The 15,739-nt window shown below is 33.9% G+C and overlaps 1 protein-coding gene across 1 annotated transcript in view; it reads right to left on the bottom strand.

Moving 5' to 3' along the window:
• LOC128215447 (CD109 antigen-like) overlaps positions 1 to 13,654 on the bottom strand; it is a 34,408-nt gene extending 20,754 nt beyond the window's left edge. Inside the window, 8 exon segments of the mRNA XM_052922164.1 lie at positions 1,490 to 1,523; positions 1,783 to 1,947; positions 2,524 to 2,594; positions 5,800 to 5,974; positions 7,116 to 7,141; positions 10,637 to 10,794; positions 11,560 to 11,663; positions 13,638 to 13,654. Of these exon segments, the coding sequence (XP_052778124.1) occupies positions 1,490 to 1,523; positions 1,783 to 1,947; positions 2,524 to 2,594; positions 5,800 to 5,974; positions 7,116 to 7,141; positions 10,637 to 10,794; positions 11,560 to 11,633 (703 nt within the window). The 5' untranslated portion in view covers positions 11,634 to 11,663; positions 13,638 to 13,654.
• Positions 13,655 to 15,739: the final 2,085 nt, after the last annotated feature.

The raw sequence follows: 15,739 nt of genomic DNA, 5'->3' as shown, positions 1-15,739 counted from the left end.
AACGATTTTAATCAGCGGCAAATCAACGTTTAAAGCAATGGAGCCTGTACTTGACTTGTTCCATGAGTATTTCATGTTCTGGTACGCAAGAAATTTAAATATATATATATGCACGATATTTTCTAACCGACTATTTGCATCGAAGTTAATGTAAATGTAAAGTGTTTTTTTCATTTCTTTAAAAGAACTGTTTGTTCCTTGGAAATATCTCCTTTCCATTACGTTTGTATTTCCTTGTTTGGTTTAAGCGAGAATCCTATTCGGAATAAGAATTTCTATTACTATTAATCAGGACTAACTTAATCAATGATTTTTATAATTAAATGCGAAAACCGAGGAAACAAACTTTTAATAATGACTGAGGTACTTGTTCTTTTGCCAATATTTACATGGATAAACAGGTATATAACATTTTAGTCTTTGAACTTATCTATGGCAACTTTCTATTTTGAATAAGATCGTTTCCTTAAATGAAGTTCTCGTGGGGCTTAACCTCGGTCTCATATAGAGTGGTATCCTCGTCGCACTAGACCTTGAGTTGTAGCCTATTGAGAGCATTGGGTGTATTTATGGCGCAAAATCGTAGTTGTTGGCTTCTGATTTTAATGATGTCCTCGTGGCGCTAGACCCTGTTTTGTTTGCTACATAGGTTAGAAATTGTTCTCTTGGTGGTTAACCTTGGTTCGTTGCCTAACGAAATCAAAAGATATCCTCTAGATTATTGTGTGTTGCTACAGAGATCAATGCTGGTATCTTGTCGCTAGACTTGGGTTTGTTGCCTACTGAGGTTAACTGATGTTCTCTTGGCGCTAGAACTTGGTTTGTTGCCTACTGAGGTAAACTGATGTTCTCTTTGCGCTAGAACTTGGTTAATTGTCTACTGCGGTTAATTGATATTCTTTTGGCGTTAGACCTTAGTGTGTTGCCTACTGAGGTTAAATGGTGTTCTCTTTACGCTAGACATTTGTTTGTTGGCTTCTGATTAACGGATGTTTTTTTAACGCTAGACCTTTGGTTGTTTGCTACTGATTAACGGATGTTCTCTTAACGCTAGACCTTTGGTTGTTTGCTACTGATTAACGGATGTTCTCTTAACGCTAGACCTACTGCTACTGAGGTTCAACGCTGTTCGTTTTGGGCTAGACCTTGGTTGCTGGCTACTGAGATCTTTACTCTCTCATTGGATTTATACCTGTGCTTGTATTTGTGCCCCTAAGCAGGAGTTATTTCTGATTTTCGACTACTGGGCTTGTTCCTGTAGCCTTCATCGTATTATTAAAAGGGTTTTCCCATTCAGACAGGCTTTACTGGTGTTAAAGTGTTTCAATAAGCACACGAACTGTAAGAAAACATCGAGTAGAGAAAAGACGGGTTAGTAATTGGAAAATGTTAGTCATATATCGAAAGCCTTTTCAGAGGAATATTACTCATGTATTTTTCTTATCTTTCAAAGGAAATTGTTTATCAAAGCTATTTAACATGTTCTTACCATATTTGTCTACTTGAAATGTCTTTGAATTTGACTGAAATAAAACATATAACCTAGATTCAAATTTATGCACAGTATAATAATGTATTCAATACGAATTACATCAATTTCTAAATAACGTTCAGAATTTTGAGGTGCTTCCATTCAATGATATGTTTGCTAAGTAAAAATAATTTTGTTACTATATACAATTGATAATAAATCTTAAAGTTATGTTATTCATCAACATAAATATTAAGTAAAAATATTAAATAGTAAATAATGATCAGTATATGTTCAAAATCTAAATTTACCTTCTCAAAATACTCGACGCCGTCGTACCGATGCCTTAAAGCACGTGATTCTATCCGCCATGTGCCTAGAACGGGCTCTTCATCCATGAGCATGAAATCCTCGAGCACCCCATATGTGCCGGAAGTGACGTTTGCCAGCTTTTTCATATGGTTGCCCTTAGGATCCTGAAAGGAGAGTACAATGGTTAAAGTTCAGTATAAGTTTCATGAACAGTGTAATTTATTTTATACAATTCCTAAATTTGGCTCATTTGTTAGTACAACTAGAGTTGTACTATGAATCTGACTCGATTATGATCCCTTGGTAATATTCAGTCCTGGTTTTCAAAAATGAAAATGTCCGGAAACATATCTCTTACATCGAGACAAGTTGAACATTGAATATGTTAATCCGATAATAGGTTATAACTCGTCATTGTAATGTCGCACCAAATTGCATACTTTGCAAGAGTGTTTGATGTTATGTCGAAGGCTTGGGATAACATTAATAACGTATACAATGACGGCTAGAGAATCCATATTGTGTCCTTATTTTGCGTATTTATGACTCTTCAAATCATCTATTATATGTGGATAGGATTGATTTGTTTTTGATATTGTCTTAATATTGACAGCCTCATACTTCATGGTCAGAATGACATATGAATGGCGAACGGGTTTTTATTTGGCAATTTGAATAGTGACTTGTACAAAAATATTATTTATGGGTTAATCTGGGGAGAGAATTATAATCAAACTTACATAAATGTCGACATTGAAGCGTCCGTTGAAAACAGTCATGTCAGAGTAGACTCCGAATGTCCGGAAATTAACTAAAATGCCAAACCATTTTTCAAATAAATATAACTTGTGTTATAAAAGTGTATAACATGTATATTTTCAAGTACCATAGTTACATGAAATAGCTAGGATACACATCAGTTTATGATTAAAGTGATTAAAACACGCTTTTTGACATATGAGTTTTGTTCAAATACCAGTTTTAAAAAAATGAATAGCAATAAAATAAAAATAATAGGACATAAGATCTATTAAACTATACAATTAAAGCTTAAAGTACAAGCACAGATGCCAATGAATGCACAAAAATAAGGTCTAACAGACACTGAAAGAGAGACACATACCGTACAAATAACGTAATGGGCGGTATGAGTTTAGATTTATCTCTCTGGTAGACAGCCTTGGTTTCAGATTGTCAACTAAACTAAACATCATTATACCATAGTCACTGCATTCAGAGCTACTCGGCCATTTTTATCGAAAACAACCTCGGATGTATGCCGATACATCAGTAGAAATAGTTTGTAAAATTTTGAATTATATCATTAATTAAATGTAGTGTTTTAGCTTGTATTTGTTGATCTTAGTTTAAATTAATTGCCAGTGAAGTGTATTATTGCAAATATAATTAAGTTTACCAAGAGTAAAGTCATTAAGTTTAACTGCTAAATTAAATTACTATGCGATCTACTTGCAGCGGATTTTAGCAGTACCGATTTCTGACACTGTAAACCGTCCATATACATCCGCGGTTGTTTCCGATAAAAATGGCCGAGGAGTTTTGAATGTAGTCACTGGACTGAGTGTTTTATTCCCCAATCGGGCAACACTGAATTTGAAATTCCTTGTTTCGCGATCGGGAGATTTCCTGCACTGGTCTACAAGACAAACATGTGAACGGTGTCTTAGAGAGGCATGAATAATAGTAAGCAAAAATAGGTGCGGATAAAATTGAAAGTGTTCAAAAGCTACAATTCGTCCAGTGCAACAACTAAATTGTTGTTGACTTTGGTCAAGGGAAACATTTGAAAATATGTCCAAGAACTCATTTGGTCAAGAGCACCTGTATTATGCCATTCATGTCGGCCACGTGCATGTATTTATATTGTACAGAAACCCTACTTTGGTCAAGGGCAACATATGTATCGTTCCGAGACTCTTATTGGCGTACAGCACAGTACACTACTTTCATCAAGTGTAGAAACCGTTTTTTTCCGAAACCCTAATTTGTTCAAGGGCAGCATGTGCATTGTTCCGAAGCTGTTATTCGGTCAAGGGCAACATATGAATTGTTCACAATACTTATGTGAAGAACTACAAAAACCTGTTCGATTAAGTGTAGCAACTATGTTGTTAAGAAAACATTTTAGAAAAATACGAATATTATACATGCATTTCAATCTGGGTTTCGAGAAAATCATTCTTGTCACACAGCGTTGATAAGAATTATTGATGATTGGATTGCTGGAATTGACAATGGAAACTATGTACGTGCTCTCTTCCTTGATTTACGAAAGGCTTTTGATCTAGTAGATCACCAAATACTTTTACATAAATTGAAATTATAAAATTTCAGTGATAATTCCGTTCAACTGATAACTTCGTATTTGAAAGATAGACACCAAATTGTAAAGTTTGGGGATTCCCAATCTTCACGAAGATGTATAAGGTCTGGAGTTCCTCAAGGATCTATTCTTGGACCTATTCTTTTTCTTATATATATATTTATGACATTACCTTTGAAATAGAAAATTCCTTGATTGACTTATATGCTGATGATACCACACTATATCCAAAAAGTTTAAATACGCAAAAAAATGAACGTACGTTGCAAATAAATTTAGATATAATATCGGAGTGGTGCAAAATAAACAACATGGCAATACATCCATTGAAAACGAATTGCATGTTGGTTGGTTCAAATGCAGAGTTAAGCAATGCATTTGCACTCAAATTATTCGTAGACAAAGTACTTATTGAAAATGTAACTTCAAAGAAATTGCTTGGAATTGATTCATCATTGTCATGGAATCTGCAAGTTGACTTTGTCTGCAAGAAAGTAACTGCAAAGATAGCTCTTTTAGAAAGACTAAATTACTTTTTAACGGATCAAATGAGACAATTGTTTTATAAATCGTATATACTTCCTATGTTTGACTTTTGTTGTAGTGTTTGGGAGAAAAGCAAGCAAACGCATACGAAACGAATAACCATGGTTCATAAAAGAGCTGCTAAAATTATTCTCTTTGCGCCTATTAGAACGCCATCGCATAACTTATTTAAACAATTAGAATGGCTTCAATTTGAATACCGTTGCAAATATCAAACGGCTGTTATGGTATATAAATCTATTAGCAATCTTACACCGAGTTATATAAGAAACATTATAAAGTTATCAAACAATACAAGATATGGATTACGATCTTCTACGCGACAAGACATTGCCCACATTCGACATAAAAAACATTCGACTGAAAAGACATTTAAAGCCTGCTGCAAGAAGTTCTTTTTACATCATCAATTGCAAAAACAGTTGTAAGAATTGTACGCATAATTCCATGACTATTGTTTTTACACTATATATATCTCGAGTAAGGTGTTAAATACATGTGTGACTATTCTACTTACTCAGTAAATAAATTTTAATGATACGATTTGTTAACCTTTAGGTACAAATTGATGTATTGTTCGGCATTGATGTTATAATTTATGTATTATATTCATGTTTCTTTATGTTTTTGTATAACATTTTAATACGTACCCGTTTGAAATAACATAAATTTATGCTTTCTAAGCATTTATGTGTGTGTGCGTGTGTATGTTCTTTCAGAAGGCCACATTGTAAATAAGTCGTGTGTTATGTTTGTTTATAATATGATTTCTATGTCTTAATGTGTTACCTTCTTTAAATAAAGTTATTATTATTATTATTATTATTATTATTATTATTATTATTATTATTATTATTATTATTATTTAGAAGTTCTAATTTGGTCATAGGTAGCATCTCTAATTTGACCGAAACTGTGATATGTTTAAGGGCAACAAAACACTAATTTGGTCAAGAGCGAGAACTTAATTATTTCTTAATACTTATTTGGTCAAAGGCAGAAACACACTCATTTGCTCAAAGGGAACAACGGGAACAAATATATGCGTTTTTAAATGAACCAAAGTACAAGTTTTGTCAATGACTTAATTTTCAAAACAGTCATTTTGTCAAGGTAAACTCATTACTTGTCTGTCCTGGTTTGTAAACCGATTTGTCTAACTGAATGTGGACTGCGAAACGTTTTGGGACCGTGCCAGAGTCGTAATTTAGTCGAGCGTGTTGTTGGAAATAGACCCCGCTCAGTCCATGTACGAGTAGCGTGAATCTCGTGATATTGGGTTGTCCTATGTCCGCAGGTACCTGAAATGATATTTAACATTTATATTTGGTGCACAATATATCTTAACTTGAAAAAGTTTCATAACATAAACGATTTTATTGTACTACCTTAATTACAATTATAAGAAATTCAATCCTAATTGTATATTGACTGACTTTAAAGTTAATCGACATAGACTTCGTACTCCTTTTTAGATAAATAGTACAGATTAAGTTTGAAAAGTAAAGTTAATATATATATTTTAATAGTCTGTAAGGATTAATTTTTCATTGTTTTTTTCTGTTTTATTTTGTTCAAATATAAACGATAGAATCCTATCCCTTTCAAACATGTTTATAATTTTGAATGGTATCTTTTATTCTAGCTGCGACGTAAACAACAGTAAAATAAATTGATCCAATATTGCAGCAGTGCACGCAAACATTTCACTTATATATCCCTATTTAGAAAAAATCGCCCAGCCATACCAATTCATTTAATTTTGTTCAAGTCAAACATACAATGAGAACTTTATTGGCAAACCTAGAAGCCATTTTTCTATAGACTGCATAATGTTTAAAACGTTACTGACATAACACAAATCATATTAATGCTTTTGCAGAACAAACAAAAACACACCGATATTTACATTATTCTAAAAATAAGAGAGTGCAGACACTTTAGTTGATAAAGTGATAATCAGTATTTCAAAACTGCCTGTGAGGTTTCGTTTCAGTTTTTGTATGTTATCGCTATCTACAAATGTACGTACAATATATGACACTATTTGGAACTGTTATCAACGACAAACTATCAGACCATGATGTAGCATTAAAATTCAGAACATAGTTGTACGAGCAAATTCGAAACAAATTATCCTCCTAATTCAAGAGCAAACCAACAAGATATAAATAACATAAGTAATTCGTTCACAAGACAGGGCCGCTATTCGTTAACGTCTGAATATGCAGAAAATCTTCATTTTTTAATATTCAAACATATCATAATATTATATTATTTTATTATTTCTATCTAGCATTGTTTAACATAATAACAAATTTTATGTGTAATAAAAAGAGTGATTTTCACTGCCAATGTCTTTCTTATCGCAATTTTTTGAATCGAAAAAAATGCAATAGTTTTTAGTTTTCTTTTTCAGACTCAAAGTATTAAATAACGCACCTGCATCTGAAGCAATCCGCCTTCTCCTGCAAATGAAGAAATAATGACGTGGTTCGATATCTCAGAAGTTATACTATACTGTAAAGACATTAAATAAAACATCTTCCGCTGATCGATGTTTGTGTTAGTAAAAATATAGGGAAATGAGTATATACGACGGGCGTTCAGTATGTAATGTAACATGAATTATAATTCGAAAAAAAGTATCAAGGTCTAGGTATATTAAAACATATTTAGATACTTGTATCAATCCTTTTTATACTGAAATTATTTGTTGTATTATTATAATTCACCTTTATCCCTGCTCCTTAGTATTTCCTTAAAAAAAGATGTCTTCCTTAATAAGCAAATGTAATTAGCAATTCTTTAAATAGTTTCAAAATTTGAAATTAAATGCTAAAGCGAGTTATAAGGAAAACTTTTTTTAATACAGAATTTGTTGCAACTAACGACTACTGCACTGCACAATGTTTGATTATTTCGACCCACTTTATTCGCTTCCGAACAAGACTGTGTGTGTGTGTGTGCGTGCGTGCGTGCGTGCGTGCGTGTGTGTGTGTGTTCCAATAAGAACTGTGACGAACACCTGTCATTTTGCATGAGTTAAACTTGTATCCCCTATTTGAGACAACATGGCAGATTAAAATACTGTTGTGATCAACACTTATGAATGTACTTAAGGCCACACCAAATTGATAACTTGTTCATCGGATTTCCCGCACCTATTTCTTCAGAAAAGCAAAACAAATATTTTTATTTTTTTATCACTTGCGCCCGCACCATCTAAAAAAAATAGTTATTTTTTTAACGAGCGCTAATTTGTTTAGTAGAATGTAGCCTTTTCTCTACCGCGTTTTTCGATCGTAACAATTATCAAAGGACCGTCTCAATCATGCAGCCGCTCTTATTAGAGTCAATGAACGATATAGACCCGGATACAAGCGTCTAGTTGATCGAGTCTAAATTGGGCACATGAAAACATTTCACTTTCTGATTCTTGAAAATAACGTGAACAAATGACAATTCTACCACCATTTAAAGTTTGATTAAATTTTGGACAAATGTGTTTGTTTTAATTTGGCTCCCGCTAAAAGTAAAAGTATATATACTGGGCAAGAAGTGCTGAATTTTATCGTGAATGACAGTGATAATCCAAAGTTTGAATTTGGTTCGGACATGTTTGACGATAATTCAGATAACCGTTACAGTGAAAAGACAGTTTCCAATCAGTCATCTATACCTACTACACCTGTCCAGGTAAAAACTTCAGGTGTGTATTTTAACTTCTTTGTTGTTTTGCTGTTTATATAGCAAATATGAAGTTTTTTGTATTATTTGTTTCTTTCAAAAATAATTATACATTTAATGATTTATGCATGTTTGTTTTTATTTTGCTACAGATCAGAGTATAGTGTTTATTTAATTCATATGCAATGCATGTACAGTAATAGAAAAATGCAATTTGGCCAAGAAACGAGCAACACCTTCCTTGTGTTATCATCAAACTTTTTCAGTAATGCATACTACATTATACTACAATGAACATTTATGTATAATATTGCTTATTAAAATTTTCAGATTCCTCCGACGCAGCGGATCATTAAATTCCTGTCCCCATGAGGCAACGAGGGCGTGCTTGTGGTGGAGGCCTTGGTCACCGATGAGTCAATGTTCGTGAACAGTAGGATGACGCTAAAAATTTACCTGACTGACATTCATATGTGCTTCATGCAATCCCATGAGTTTTACTATTCCCACAAAAACATTCATCAAGCCGGATTGTGTATATTTTGTAAATATTAGTCAAAAAGGATAAAACAACTGGTGTCAAACTGTGTGATTTGAAAAATGTATTAATTACATTTTGTGTTACGAATAAATGTTTATAGATTTTTTAGATGTTCATGTGTATATTTAAACTATATATGGAAATCATTCAAGTGTTAACTATTTATGCTGATTGGTTTTTGTCTATGAAAAAATATTGCATATTCTTGTATTTTCTTGAAATATTGTTTTGCTATATATGAAAATTGACACTATCAGTATTTGCAGTACAAAAGAAGTAAAAGTGTCTTTCCTATATATGTTTATGTTTTCTATTACTTGTCTAAATTTGAACAAGATATCTAAAAAAATTAAGGAAAATCTGCAAGTTTAAAAAAAAATAGGCGTTAAATTCTGAGAAAGCCTAAAATCAAACTGGCGCTGGCTTGAATTTTCTGTGGCATATTTTCAGCTGAAATGGTTTACAATACAGTGTAGGTTTTATGTAAATTCTCTTCCAGAACTTAGATGGCTACCAAGGCCAATTGTGTAGTCAAAGCAAGAGTGATAGTTGTAGATTATATTTGATTGCAAATGCCTATATTCATTTAGTGAGTTATTTTTCAAGTCACCATGTCTAGTCATTTCCATGGCTTGAGATATGACAATGTATTTTAATAGGGAATTATTTTTAACTAAGTTTTCCTAAGGAAAAGTGGAAAACCTAGTTAAAAGATTTGGATATGCCATTGGGCAGGCAGGTGGCAGTGACCATTGGCGCTTGTGTCCAGGCTTTAACTTAGCCATGCATAAGGTATTTTGAAAAACAAAACTTTTCAAAAAGGTTTAAAAAACTGGAAAACTGTGGTTTTGAGTTCTCTCATTTATGAAATAGTTTAAAGAAATACATTTGCTTGATCTCAAATAGCATTTGTTTGATCTCAAAACTAATATTTGTATAGAATTATCTTTTAGTGTTATCATTCTTTCACTTGATGTTATTCTTGTACTGTTTACAATATCATTGTTTGGTTAATAAGTGAATAAAATGTGAGCAAAAGTGAGTTAAATGACTATATATATTTGTTCGCTCTTCGCTCGCTCCTCTTTTTTGCTAAATGCAAAACAAATATTTGTATTATTATTTCGCTCGCTCGCCACATTATTTTTTGGAAAAAATCCGATGGACAAGTTATCAATTTGGTGTGGCCTAACGCTATAATTTTAATGCATATGCAAACGCTTTAACTTATGTCATAGATACTTCAAAATTGACACTGATCTTCGTTGAAGATTAAGCCTTGACCCTTGATTAAGCCAGAATACCATAGTATACCCTATTCAATGTTTAACTGATCCACATTTATTGACGTAGTTTATTGTTATTTTCCGGACAAGGGCAAGAAACCCCATTTTTTAATATGTATGGATATAATTGTAAACTCGTGCATATGGAAATGCGAACGGCAGTTGCATTATACATTGGGTATGTTTTCTTTCAAGGTCAAATAAGTGATTTATTCGAATTGAACTAAACACACTATTTGGACAACTTATTTAAATGTTTACAAGTGAACATCAAAACTAGGGTTTTCATATTGAGATAATTGGAAAATAGCCAAAAATGTACATGTAATTATATAATTAAGGTCGACCTTGTTTTTATTTACAAAAGTTGAAAAAATTAAATCTCCCGTGAATTTATTCGTTAAAGGCTCGTCTACCAGTATATAAATTCACGTAAATCAACCTACCGTTAGCAAACGTATGTGTAAGAGATACAAGACTGTGGTGGTCGTCCTGAAGAAGGTCCATTTTGACCATCACGTCTTCTGACGTATTGTAAAAGTTGAACGTTATTGGCAGAGGCACACTTGGCGTAATTTTGTCCGGCAGCACTATCCAGTGTGTACTGTAATATAATATTCGCAATGTCAAGATAAACTTGTAAAATGTATGTTGTCTTGTAACAGTATCTTTGTTAACTGTAAAACGATCGCACGCCGACAGCTAAATACCCCACTGCACTACCTAGTATGTACTGTATAACGGCTGAACGTCGACATCATATTTACCTATGTTGACCCCCCTGCATTACAGCCACAACTTAGAAAGTACTGTATACCGGCTGCATCCTACAACATTACCTAGTACGTTATGTATAACGTCGGCATGCCGGCGGCGGTATACTTATGTTGCCTGACTGCACTACCCAGTACGCACTGTATACCGGCTGCACCCCACTACATTATCTAGTACGTTATGTATAACGTTGGCATGCCGGCGGCGGTATACTTATGTTGCCTAACTGCACTACCCAGTACGTACTGTATAACTGCTGCACCTCACTAAATTACCTAGTGCGTACTGTATTACGGCTGCAAGTCAGCGGTGGTTCACTTCAGTTGCCATTCTTTACTGCATCACTCCACTATCTATTAAGTACTGCGTTACGGACGCACGTCGGCAGCGGTGCACGTAATTTACGTTATTCAACTTTAAAACCATCGGATTGATTTGTCTTGGTAGCACAAAATTTGAACTATATTTAAAGCTGAGTGTTAAAATACGACCTGTTGCATTGTTTCATAAGAAATGAAAGTTTTTTATGATAACCACATGTTTGCCTTTGAGTGTCTTTGGTACATAATATATTTTCTGATAGACAAGTAAATACCCAGATATCGCTGGTTTGGCCAGTAGAATTGGCCCAAGCACTAGTGCCAGCATTAGGATTGGGTGTGGCCTCATTTCCGGAACTGAATTATCTATGGTTTAAACCTGAAAAATAAATGGTTTAAGTATAAGCAATTAACAACTAGGGATAATGCGTATAAATACGTATTCATAATATTCTTGACCTTGAAAAGATAGAAAATAAACATATAAATAAGGAACTATTTTATCTGTGCATTTATTGTCGTATACAATTAGGTTACGATAGCTGTTCTAATTTACCCACGGTTGAGAACAACGAGAGAAAGAAAAGAGAAAATGCTCTTGAATAATCAATTTATTTTAGCAGAAATGTAGATTTAAATGAATGTAAATATAAGTATTAAAATTCGACATGTTGCATTTTATCGGGGTATGGTAAGCAATGGCGCAGTTCAAAATGTTCATTTTGAACAGCCCCATTGCCCCCTTTAATCCTTAATTGGATAAAGACATCCTTATTATTGAAGATGAATATCATGTATTTTTTAAGTGTTCAAGATTTAATGACATCCGGGAAAATTATTTGTTCTCTTGGTATCGTGGAAATACTGACATTTTTCATTTCTATAATATGATGGCATCGGAAAATGTTACCCATATTAAATCCATTGCTCTTTACAAACCAAGAGACAACTCTTATTTAGTTTCATATATGCATTTTGTTATATTTGATTTGCATTGTAACATGTATTAATGGCTGGAGGCCTTTCATTGAATAAACTTTCGTTCGTTCGTTATTAATGGCTATTGCTTTTTACAAATTTATCAAAATTGATACATAGAAACAGCGTTGTACACTGTGTTGACAAGTGCAGCTTGTCGGAGATATGGCGGATTGAAACAGGCTGAATTGGTCAGTTCATGGCCGAGTCATAATTAAGAAACCACTTGTTCATCAACTTATATCTAATAGGTTAATTTTACATGGGTCAATATCAATGTTGTTTTAGTATGTCAGGCGCGTAGGAGCTGGGCTGCAGGGGCCGCGACCGCGGGCCCAATTATTATGGCTAGTAACGGCAATGGGGCCGTTAATATTTGATACCGATTTTCTTATTAATCGTATTTCAAATAAAGCTACGCGCATATAGATCAATACCAGCCTGACACGATATTGAATAAACAGGTCACCATGTCATAATTAAACCTGTGGCATTCTAGCTAATTGACGTGTGAATGGCGTGAAAACAGATTATTAAATACGGATAAGTGGAGGAAGAGGCCAGAGCGCGCATTGTTGGTCAGAAGAGTCAGATGACCTCATTTGACTTTCTCTTTGGTGTGACACTTGGGTATGAACTGTTTAAGCACAGCGACAACCTAAGCAATGCTCTTCAACACAAAGACGTGTCAGCTTCTGAAGGTAACGATCTTGCCCAATTAAGCAAACTACGCACCGATGACGCATATGATCAGTTCTGGGGATCAATTGACACCAACCTCGATAACGTTGATGTCAACGAACCAACACTACCCCGTGGACATAAAATGCCAAGATGAGTATCCGAATTCACAAAAGGACCTTTATCGTCAGCAGTACTTTGATGCGTTGGACATGTCGATTAACTGCATCAAAGATCGGTTCGACCAACCAGGATTCCGGCTATATGTAGACGTCTACATGACTCACTTCTGCTTTGTAGAGGACCCTACCGCAGCTGACGACATCCAGCATTTCATGGAAGTATACAAGGGCGACATCAACGAGGTAGCGTTTGGAGCCCAGGTAGATTCGCTCCGCAATCTCCTACAGTTTTATATCTATCCACTATTTTAACCGAAAAGTGTTTTGATAAAAACCTGAAATCACTGGAAATCGAGGCTTTCAATGCTTAAAATTGAAAAAAAACAAAAGTTCACCCCTTCCGTGGCCCTAATATCAATTTCCTTCCTACACCACTGTATGTAGTGAGTTATATGTGAGAGTTTCAGACACAATGGATTCCTTCATTTGAAAAAAAATCACCAAGAATTTAAAGCAAAACACAGTATGCTTATCAAAAAAGAACGAAGAAAGCTACACAAAAACGTACTTACTTAGTAGGTCCCTACAACGTGTAGTTAAGTCCTAAATATGTATTTGAGTTCGTTTTGTCGATGTAGTACTTATATAGTGCTTATCTCTGACCGCCTAATGTTTCTTATCATTGAGGCAAACAATGACGAATCCGGTTCCAAAAATTCCGACAGTCCTGCAAAATGTGTAGGTGTTTCGATGCAAACTTAACGTATTTGGCAAACGTACTGGGTTGACTGTCCCGACCGCCACCTTTATCAACAAGGATATCCGTGTTCGTATTATTAAATAAATCCTGTTTATTGTAATACAGCACATACAGACAAGTTTATTCAGTGCATGATCCGCGTCTTAAAGATAAAGGAACGGGCACAATAGGCTTAAACGTAGCTTATTTTCGGTTTAAAGGCACAACGTTTTTTAGTATCATGATACATAGTTTCCATAGTTTCTTTCAAATGGATAAACCAGCCTTAGACATTTGAGCATACATGGATGAAAAACACTTATATACAAGCAACATTCAATAAATAGTTTGTCACATGTAAAGTCATGTTATGATATAAGATTACAAGTTGTTATTAAAGGTACAAAGTGGTTAAGAATGTTTTACACATATGCAAACATATTATGATAACGAGAATAATTCTACAAGAAATGAGCATTTTCAACATATTGTTTATGCAGAGGTACTATTATATATGTGTCTGTGATGCATTTAATATCAAATATCTGGATAAAAGATAATATAAACATGACAGAAATCGTGTACTCAAACCCTTATCTCAAAATCTCATTTAATATCTTATCAGGTCAAGATGACTATTTACAAATATTTAAGCTTTATACCAGCTTAAAAGGGGAAGATTTTAGATTGACAAACGTCAACGAATTATTTCACAAAAAACATTTATGGATATCGCTGTGAAATGTATACCTAATCACTATGCAACAATTCGTAATTCAGATAAGCCAAAGGGTATAATTCTAAAATCAGAAAATTATCTTAAAAACATGACAAACTAAAACCACAGCTGCATGTTGTCAGGAAATGCGTGTGATTTGGGTCATATTTAAGACAGGTTGGAACTAAAATTTCTTCCTCCCAGATATTTAGTAGATCCAAATATTTGGCCATGCAGGAAATTATTTTCTTCCCCACATATATTTAGTATCCTTATTGAACTACACTTAGAAATCTTTTTGTTAAACTAGGGTTGGATAAAATGCATCTACCATGGCCGGTCGTGCAAGATAGTTCATTCCAACCTTCGCACAGTTCGGCCTTTGGAAACTCGGCAAACCTCGTTTTCGCAAAAAACAGGCTCGGGATAAATCTTACACTCGGTCATATGACAGTTATAATCAAATATGACTAAACATGCAAGATAACTCTCTTTATAGAAACTGAAAGTGTAAACGAATCTATCCGCGACTTTATTGGAAAATAGTTAGAATGCTGGTAGCAGTTAAACTTAATGACTTAACTCTTGGGAATCGTAATTATGTTTGCAATAATGCACTTCACTTCAATTTAAACTTAAATCAACAAATACAAGCTAAAACACGACTTTTAATAAAAGATATAATTTAAAAATTTACGACCCACTTCTATTGATGTACCGGCATACATCCGATGTTGTTTTCGATAAAAATGACAGAGGAGCTCCGAATGAGAAACAAGTTTGTGTTCAATGTTAGGTTCATAAATTTTCTATGTATTTACAACAATTATCCTTTATAGAATATTTCCTCGAAGTAACCGACAACCCAAAACAAAATTGTTTATCTTTTTTGCCTACAAACGAATACATGTATTACTTTTAATATATTGCAACGTTGGTTTTCTTTGCCATTTATTGTTACCGTTCAATTTCTAATTTTTAGTTATCATCTCGATAACAAACATAATCGTTGCAATTTCTGACTCTTTTTAAGTTCAGTTCAAACGGCATCTAGTCATATTACGCAATTGTTATGATTTTCTATTTTACATTCAGGGTTAAAACCTACAAGTGTTTATGGATCACTGGAGTGCTTGGAAGTATGACAAACACAATATTCCACTTACTTGCGTATGGAGTTTTGGGTCTTGCAACTCTGCTGACGTTTTTCTTTCTTG

The sequence above is a fragment of the Mya arenaria genome, chromosome 1 (genome assembly GCF_026914265.1).
Source record: "Mya arenaria isolate MELC-2E11 chromosome 1, ASM2691426v1".
Classification (NCBI taxonomy): domain Eukaryota; kingdom Metazoa; phylum Mollusca; class Bivalvia; order Myida; family Myidae; genus Mya; species Mya arenaria.
The sequence above is the reverse complement of the archived record's forward strand: the minus strand, read 5'-3'. Positions and strand labels throughout refer to the sequence as shown.